Source organism: Octopus sinensis, linkage group LG17 (assembly GCF_006345805.1).
Source record: "Octopus sinensis linkage group LG17, ASM634580v1, whole genome shotgun sequence".
NCBI lineage: Eukaryota > Metazoa > Mollusca > Cephalopoda > Octopoda > Octopodidae > Octopus > Octopus sinensis.
In genome coordinates this window covers 7,482,889-7,492,888 of record NC_043013.1, presented here as the reverse complement: position 1 = coordinate 7,492,888, position 10,000 = coordinate 7,482,889, and the positions used below count along the sequence as shown (strand labels likewise).

The window sequence follows — 10,000 nt, the reverse complement described above, 5'->3', positions numbered from 1 at the left end:
TCGTTAACAATTAACATGGAAAAAATAGATAAATAGTTACCAGGGTAGCAAAAAATCACACAAGCAAAGAGGTTGTAACTCCTTGTTTTTAAAGGTAGAAACTTCGGGTTTACGTGGAATTTTTTGTATAATATATAAATAAATGAATGGAGTTTAATGCAGGTATAATTCAAATACTTTTACTTCCGAAACATGTTTTGAAGATTTCACTGATATTATTCCCAAGGAATAAATGGTGTAAAACAATGTAATCTTCTCTTCAGAGAAGTGAAGAAATGAAACTCATCAATAAGACATTTTAACAGAAAATGATGGATATGTATAGTGATTTACTGAATGCTATTAATATTGTTTGAAAAAACGCTATATATAACGTCAGAAGTAGCTTATAGAAAGAGGAGGGATATTTTTTTAGTGAATGCTAAATATAAAAAGAAAATTAATGTCTAAATTATATATAATGATAAAGATTACTTATATGAACTAAAGGTGTGTTTTTGCCAATGTTTACATCGGATTTACTAGGGGATTTTTCGAAAAAATAATGAAAAATAGTTCAGAGAAGACAGAATTCCTTGCTTTTATCATAAGGTATCGAGATTGAGAGAATCAACCATTCTAAATTAAATTGTTCATTATAGTCTTTTAGATCCCAAATTAATTTACTGAGCCTTGTACTGTTACATTTATTCCTATCCGTAATTGTTGAGTAATGGATAAAAATTCTTTTAGATAACTGTAACGACGTGCTTCCAATGTAAAATCGTACTTTATTATGGATACTTATTTTACACTGGTATATAGAATTTTTAATTTTAGAGTTACTTGACATAAACGTAATTCTGTTGGAATTGACTTCACATACAATAATCTTGTTATCAATATTTCTAGAGGGATGGATGGTATTAGCTAAATTAAATTAAATATTTGGTTAATTCTTCCATATGGGAGACAAATTAAATCTAATCTCCCATTGTTGTTTCGTCAAGCTGTTGTTAGGAATTTTCCAAAGAATTTTAGGTATTACTCTATAATCAATTCACATACAGTTAGGATAGGTTTTTCAAACACAAAAAATCTCTTACAAATTATCTCTTCACATAATAACAACCTGTTAAATATTAATACATTTACTAAAGCTAACATTAATCTAGCTAATACCATCCATCCCTCTAGAAATATTGATGATAAGGTTATTGTATCTGAAGTCAATTCCAACAGAATTAAGTTTATGTCAAGTAACTCTAAAATTAAAAATTCTGTATACCAGCGTAAAATAAGTATTATTTTCTGTAGCGGCTAAATTTATTGAGTATATGAACAAGATTGGGTGGTTGTTTCTTTGAGATTCGACAAATTGATGTACACATCTCTGACAAGAAATGAATAAGGTTCAAAAATCGATTTAGGCTGTTCATCATTTTTTTCCACCAATAGAGAAATAGCTAAATTTGCCCTCATTATATATCTACTACATAGGTTATCTATACACACACACACACACACACAGACAAACACACACACACACACACACACACACACACACACACATATATTATATATATTATATATATATATATATTTTTCTGAATCTTCAAATTTTTCAATATGCTAGACGACTGTTTTAAATTGATATTAATCAAATTAATATTCAATTTTTCACGCTTATTATTTAAGATTTATAAATATATATTCTGTTGTGTCTGGTGACAGTTAAAGAATCTTGCTAACAAAAGGCAAAAACGAAATATATATATACATATATATAAAATTTTCAGAATGAGATAAAAATCCAAGGCTGTGAAAGATTTTAGAACATTTATAAATAGAAGGTCTTACAGTTGTTTACATCAGAGACGGTGTGAGAAAATGGTTAAGCAATAGTTATTTTTGAAATAGAGAGTGAAGTGGAGGAATGAAAATAGATGTGAGATGTGCAGGGATATTGCATCTGCAGATCCATTATCTAGGCAGAATGGTATACATGTAAGATTCCAATACCTTGTGAATAAGTTCCAACAGTATTTAAGATTGGTCATTCCAAGTATAGAGTTTGTACACAGTGTTAACGAACGTAACCTATTTTCCCAAATTCTTCATTCCACCATTTTACTATACACACATCATCATCATCATCATTGTTTAACGTCTGTTTTCCATGCTAGCATGGGTTGATATATATATATATATATATATATATGAAGCACCATCAATGAAATACAATCTGTTACATTGTTGGTACTTTGAGGATTACTTTTAAGATGTAAGTGACTGTGGAGTACTCAGCCACTCACGTTATGTAATCCAATGAATATGTAACTCCACTTTTCAATGAGTGAAAATTAAATATATTTAAAGTAAGTAATAAGTATGAGAGACTAGCATCCTAGCCAAGTGCGAAGGTGCCTCACATTTTCTTGATCCTTTAGAAACAGGAGTGAAATACCAAAACTGTGGATAAAACAGTTTCAATGGAGAGAGAATTAAGGAAACGAGATCAGAAATCGAGATTAGCAGATTAAACAACTTACCTTTATAGAAAGCTATGGCCTTGTTGACGTACAAAGAGAATTTGCAACTTTGTGTAGAAGATGGTTCCTTGCTAAGCCAGGAATCTGAGAGAACCAGGAGCATATTTCCAGGACATTGTTCGCCTCCTTCTAACAAAACACTCAGACATTCAACAGGAGATGATAAAACGGTGATTGAAACCTGTTGATGGGAGAGAGCCTTAACTTTGGATGTTCTGTCTTGCGTCTCTGGGAAACCGGTTTCGAATAATGAATACTGCAATGCTTTGTAACATTGTCGTGGAATTTCTTCATTAATGCTTGATAAAATGTCGGGAACTTCCAAAGATTGGTAATTCCATAAAAGACATGTATCTTCAGCATCTTGCTAAAACAGGAATAGAATAATGAAAATTAAATGGAAAATATAACGAATTTCTCTGTTCTTCTAAACAAAAATAACCACCGTGAATACCTCTATATAATTGTTTCTCACCTGTTTTGATTTGTGGTACACTGAAAATAAAATTACTGGCATACCTCCGCCGCGCGACCGTGCCCGAAACCGAAAGAACGAACCCACGCTCGCGGTACGGCCCACGGACGCGTGGACGTAGCCGCCACCGATGCCGGAAGGCGTTCACGAGATGCGAACGCTTGGCCGCCACAAGCCAGTTATCCCTGTGGTAACTTTTCTGACACCTCTCGGCGGACGCATAGCTCGCCGCTGTAATTCGGAAAGGATCGATGGGCCACGCTTTCGCGGTCCGTATTCGTACTGAAAATCGAGATCGAGCGAGCTTTTGCCCTTTTGCTCGACGTGTGGTTTCCGTCCACGCTGAGCTCGCCTTGGGACACCTGCGTTACCGTTTGACAGACGTACCGCACCAGTCAAACTCCCCGACCGACACTGTTCTCTCAAGTGAAATCGCCGCTTCGATGCGCGTGGATAACACACGGACACACACACTCGTGGTCTGAGTCGTAACTCAGACTTACTCCCCGGCAATCGACCGGCCGCATAACTCTTTCGACTCGTGCACTCGACCGAGAACTCTCTCAAGTGAAATCGCCGCTTTGATGCGCGTGGATAACACACGGACACACACACTCGTGGTCCGTAACGAATCGCAGCTCTCGAGTCGGTCCGTACCCACCATCCGCAGCAGGTCTCCAAGGTGTACAGCCTCTCGTCGATAGCGCCAATGTAGGTAAGGGAAGTCGGCAAAATGGATCCGTACCTTCGGAAGAAGGATTGGCTCCGAGGACCGGGTCGGTCGGGCCGTGTGTGTCGCCTCGCTCCCGCGCGGCCGCGTCGCCATTCGCTCGGCGTCGCGCCGCCGGGCGCCGGAACACGTCTTCACGCGAAGCGGCGGACCGGTACGGGGCTGTAGCGTTGGCGTCGGACTCGGCATCCCGGTGCGCCCCATTTTTCCGGCGGTCGTCGCAGAAAAAAAAAAAAAAGTGTAGGAGTGGCAGGGCAGTAAGTAGCTTGCTTACGAACCACATGGTTCCAGGTTCAGTCCCACTGCGTGGCACCTTGGGCAAGTGTCTTCAGACTGACCAAAGCCTTGTGAGTGGATTTGGTAGACGGAAACTGAAAGAAACCCGTCGTATATATGTATGTATATATATGTATATATATATATATATATATATATATATATATATATATATATATATATATATATATATATATATATATATATATGTATGTGTGTATATGTTTGTGTGTCTGTGTTTGTCCGCCCCCCCCCCCCTCCGCAACATCGCTTGACAACTGATGCTGGTGTGCTTACGTCACTGTAACTTAGCGGTTCGGCAAAAGAGACTGATAGAATAAGTACTGGGCTTACAAAGAATAAATTCTGGGGTCGATTAGCTCGACTAAAGGCGGTGCTCCAGCATGGCCACAGTCAAATGACTGAAACAAGTAAAAGAGTAAACAACTCTGTTTTAAAGTAGGAAATTTAGTTTAAAAAATAGAATAAATTATTCTTTAACTTACCTGATAAAGCATATTTGTTTGTAAGGAATTTTTTCAAAATGCTCAAACATTAGCATGGATTTTCTAGTCTTAAATTATGTCTTGAAAATTTTGTTCACACATTTACATAACCCTTTGAGACTATTTTTTCCTGGCAAAGATAGAAACTTAATCTTCCTCAGATCACAACCTACAATCTAAGAAAATATTATGATCCTGGATGTAATTCTTATAGGGAAAAAAAGGAAACCTGGGGATGGTATCAATTGGAATGCCTTTCATCAAGTTGACCAGAATTGATCAGAGGATAAAAACTGACAACCTCCCATACAGATTTTAGAACAAGTAAATGTAACAATGTGGTGTATTTACATTTCTCAAGGACACAACAAAAGTTCATTTGTGTCAACCCGGAATCAAAACCAACCCAATAGACCAACCCAGAATCAAAACTCGACACTGTAGGATAGACAGAGAGAGGGAGTTTAAAACGAAATGCCTGTTAGAAATTATTTGTGTGTTTGAATTTAGATGGATGGATGGTTGGGTGGATGGATGGATGGATGGAAGGAAGGAAGGAAGGAAGGATGGATGGATGGATGGATGGATGGACGGACGGACGGAAGGAAGGAAGGAAGGAAGGATGGATGGATGGATGGATGGATGGATGGAAGGACGGACGGACGGACGGACGGACGGAAAGAAGGATGGATGGATGGATGGATGGATGGATGGATGGATGGATGGAAGGACGGACGGACGGACGGACGGATGGATGGATGGAAGGATGGATGGATGGATGAAATTCTCCTGAGCAGGGATCATCGAGCTTCTGTTGTTAGTTCGATGTATATACGTGTGTGTGCATGAATATATATATATGTATGTATGTATGATTGTATGTATGTATGGATGGATGGATGGATGGATGGATGGATGGATGGGGGGAGGGAGTGAGAGAGAGAGTGAGAGTTAGTAACAAAGACAGAAAATGAACCGACTGACAAATGCTTCATGATTAACAATAGTAGCGATGCATCAGTTTTTCTCTTTTTTCTTTTTTTTTTATAAATAATTGTTGATATATAAACATAGAAAATAACAGGAGAGGCCAGGAAAGAGAAATTGCATCATTAAGAGTTACTGTATAATGAGTAAATGTCATGTGGTGGATTAGACTGGTCCATTTGAAAACCAGATATCTTGACCATAAACAAAACCTAAGCATCTGGTGATACTGGGGTACTGCCTTGAAGAGTTTAGTCCCTCCCCTTCCTGCCCTTCAACTCCCTTCCTTGGAATTTTCCAGGATGTCCCCCTCCTTGTACTTTTCCAGGAGGTACTTCCTTCCCTCCTCAGAACTTCCCAGGAAGTCCCTCTTCTCAGACTTTTCCAGGAAGTCCTTCCTCCTCTGCAACCCCCATCCTTGGATTTTTTTCAGTAAATTCCCCTTTTTGGACTTTTCCAGGTAGTTCTCCCACCCTTTCCTCCCCTTCAAATACCCTCCCAAGAATTTTCAGGTAGTTCTCTTCTTCAGACTTATCCAGGAAGTACTCCCTCCCCTTCAATTCCCCCTCCTTGGACTTTTCCAGATAGTAAACCCTCCCCTTCCCTACCTTCAACCCCCTCTCTTTAGAATTTTCCAGGAAGTCCCCCTACTCAGACTTTTCCATGAAGTCCTTCCTCTCCTTCAACTCTCCCTCCTTGGAATTTTGCAGGAAGTGGAGGAAGGTGGAAAGGGGACGGAGGATTTCATCCTCAAATGCCTGATTAAACGTAGACCTTGTGGGGAGGGGTTCACTAGCTTACCCCAGTACTTATTTGTGAATTTGATATTTATTCTATTGGTCTCTTTTGCAAAACCACAAGTAATTGGAACATAAACAAACCCACATCGGTTGTCAAACAGTCGAGTTGGACAAACATAAACATAAAGAATCACACACATACATACAATATACATATATACAACAAGCTTCCACACAGTTTCCATTTACTAAATTCACTCATAAGGTATTGGTTGGCCTGCAGCTATACAAGAAGTTGGTAGCCTTATGATTACAATCAACTAAAGCTTGCCCAACATAATTTCTACCACGTGACAAATAAAACTGTTGATATCTTTATATATAAAAGTGAGGTTGTGTGCTGTCTGTCTCCTACGATTTAGATTCCTAACTACTCCCACATTTTGCAGTGCAGTTTAGCCAAAACCGGGTATCTTATAGTCGTAATTCATATCGAGCCCTTCTGGGTATTAGCGCGCGTCTACGATGAGTCTACGATTTAAAAAAAAATTTACCATCATTTTTTTCCATTTTAATGCATTTTTTTCGCTATTATATAAGGGAAGTAACTCTCTAAAAATGTCTACGATGAGTCAACGATTTAAAAAAGAATTTACCATAATTTTTTTCCATTTTTAATACATTTTTTTGCTATTTTTTGGCTATAACTCTCTAAAAATGCTTATATAGTTATTTCCCTTACAAACCCGAGCAACGCCGGGCGATACTGCTAGTAGATAATAGAAATGTGTGTGTATACATATGTTATATGTGCATGTTTCTGTCTATATGTGTTACATATGTGTGAATTTGAATGTGTGAAAATACTTACTTGAACTTCTTTGTAAATATCCTCTTCTGTCTGCCAACTTGTTGGAGGATTCTTAACATGAATGCTTTTATTTAGAGAACTGGTAACAGCTTCCATCGTTGACTAAAAATATGATGTGCTGAAGGAAAAAAATAGTTTCTGGTTTAGTCACAAGCCCAGTAAATTTGATATACTCTTACTCTTTTGCTCTTTTACTTGTTTCAGTCATTTGACTGCGGCCATGCTGGAGCACCGCCTTTGGTCGAGTAAATCGACCCCGGGACTTATTCTTTGCAAGCCCAGTACTTATTTTATCGGTCTCTTTTGCCGAACCGCTAAGTGACGGGGACGTAAACACACCAGCACCGGTTGTCAAGCAATGCTAGAGGGACAAACACAAATACACAAACATATACACACACATACATACATATATATATATATATATATATATACGACAGGCTTCTTTCAGTTTCCATCAACCAAATCCACTCACAAGGCTTTGGTCGACCCGAGGCTATAGCAGAAGACACTTGCCCAAGATGCCACGCAGTGGGACTGAACCCGGAACCATGTGGTTGGTTAGCAAGCTTCTTACCACACAGTCACTCCTGCGCCTATATGTGGGACTTAGCCCATAATGTCCATCACAAATACTTCCAAAGTACTTTATTTTATTAACTCTCAAAAGATGAAAGGTAAAGTTGATCACAACAAGATTTAAACTCAAAACAAAAAGCATGAGAAGAAATACTGCAAAACATTTTCCCAGACACTCTAACAATTCTACCATCATTCCATCTTTATTTATTGTTTCTTATTTCTTTACTACCCACAAGGGGCTAAACACAGAGAGGACAAACAAGGACAGACAAACGGATTAAGTCGATTACATCGAACCCAGTGCGAAGCTGGTACTTAATTTTATCGACCCCGAAAGGATGAAAGGCAAAGTCGACCTCGGCGGAATTTGAACTCAGATCGTTAAGACAGGCAAAATACCCATTTCTTTACTACCCACAAGGGGCTAAACACAGAGAGGACAAACAAGGACAGACAAAGGGATTAGGTTGATTACATCGACCCCAGTGTGAAACTGGTACTTAATTTTATCGACTCCGAAAGGATGAAAGGCAAAGTTGACCTCGGCGGAATTTGAACTCAAAACATAGTGGCAGATGAAATACCGCTAAGCATTTTTCCCAGCGCGCTAAAGCTTCTGCCAACTCGCTGCCTTCATTAATTGTTTCTGACTTAGAGTCACAGGCCAGCATTTTTTTTATTAGTCACATAAATGAAGAGGATGTTTTGTTTCTGGGTAAGACATCTGGCTTTCAAAGTAATAATAATAATAATAATAATAATAATTTTTTTATTAGCCACATAAATGGGAGAATGTGAAAAGAACAGGCAACAATTTGTGTGGAGTTTATGTATAAGGATGCATAAAAAGGAATGGAAAAGACAACGAAATGCAATCAAGATATACATAGAATACAAAGTATTGTGATAACATGAATGACGCAGTCGTCCTGATACAGAAGAAACTACAACTAGGGCCAATCAAGGAACCCCACAAACCAAGGATTAATCTGACCCTCATTCTTGGTGACACTTTTTGATTTCTGTTCACACCATTTCAGTGTCCTTTCAACACTGCACTTCTTACACTTCAATAAAACCACTTAACTACTTTATCATGTTTCCTTTTGTATTCTTTTGGAGTCTATTTGCTACACTCATTCACAATATGTGAGACTGTTTCATTTTTGCTGCGACACATCCTGCAAAGGAGCAATTCAACACTCTTATAATGCATAATGCATTATTATGTCCCTGTGAATAATAAAAGAAATTGTTATTATTACACTGGGGAACAAGGAACAGGGGTTTCGTTGTCTGATGTTGGAGACATGTTTCCTACTAAGTCTAGGGGGTTGATTTTAAAAATGAAATCCATTTTGCTCTATCAAGTCAAGATTTTTCACAAACTCAAATGTCCATTTTTCAACATTTCTGGTATTGTCAGCATTTCTAAGGATAGGTTTGACTTCGTCAAATGCAAATCCATATATGGAGCTTGACGTAACTTTGAAAACATAGTTTTTCAATGTCATTTAAAGTAAATACAACTACAAAAGTGAAAACATCATCATCATCATCATCATCATCATCATCATCAACATCATCATCATCATCATCATCATCAACATCATCAACATCATCACCATCATCATCATCATCATCATCATCATCATCATCATCATCATCATCATCATCATCATCATCATCATCATCATTATTATTGTATAATAGCATGGATTGGACAATTTGACCGAGGACTGGTGAATCAGATGGCTGTACCAGACTCCAATCTTGAGCTGGCAAAGTTTCTACAGCTGGATGCCCTTCCTAACGCCAACCACTCCAAGAATGTAGTGAGTGCTTTTACATGCCACCGGCACGAAGGCCAGTCAGGCGGTACTGGCAACGGCCACGCTCAAATGGTGCTTTTGTGGAATTTGTTTGCAGATATGCTCACACTCTGGTTGATTTAGTGTAACTATCACTGCAAACTAGATAAGATACATTTTTGTTGAGCATTTAACAGTCTCTTATGATAGTTAGTATTTTGAATGTGCCCTTAATGTTTTAATTGTGAGATCACATGGATCACTTTTTTATCAAGTATGGTCAAAGAACTGTGAAAAGAGCTTCATCTTAGGTAGGCTCTTTATCAAACTTTGCCATCACTAATCTGCATTTGCTTACATTATAACTCTTTTTCTTGTTTCAGTCATTTGACTGTGGCCATGCTGGGGTACCGCCTTTTGTTGAGCAAATCGCCCCAGGATTTATTCTTTGTAAGCCTAGTACCTTTTATAACAGTCTCTTTTGCTGAACT

General features: G+C 38.2%; 1 protein-coding gene across 2 annotated transcripts in view; it reads right to left on the bottom strand.

Annotated features, from left to right (window-relative positions):
• The window catches only part of LOC115220883 (carnosine synthase 1-like), a 47,048-nt gene that overhangs the window by 16,037 nt on the left and 21,011 nt on the right, over window positions 1-10,000 (bottom strand). For both annotated transcript variants that reach the window (XM_029791074.2, XM_029791075.2), the window contains exons 2-3: window positions 7,117-7,234; window positions 2,532-2,898 (exon numbers count right to left, since the gene is read on the bottom strand). In XM_029791074.2, coding sequence (XP_029646934.1) covers window positions 2,532-2,898; window positions 7,117-7,212 — 463 coding nt within the window. In that variant the 5' untranslated portion in view covers window positions 7,213-7,234. The remainder of the gene's footprint in view (window positions 1-2,531; window positions 2,899-7,116; window positions 7,235-10,000) is intronic.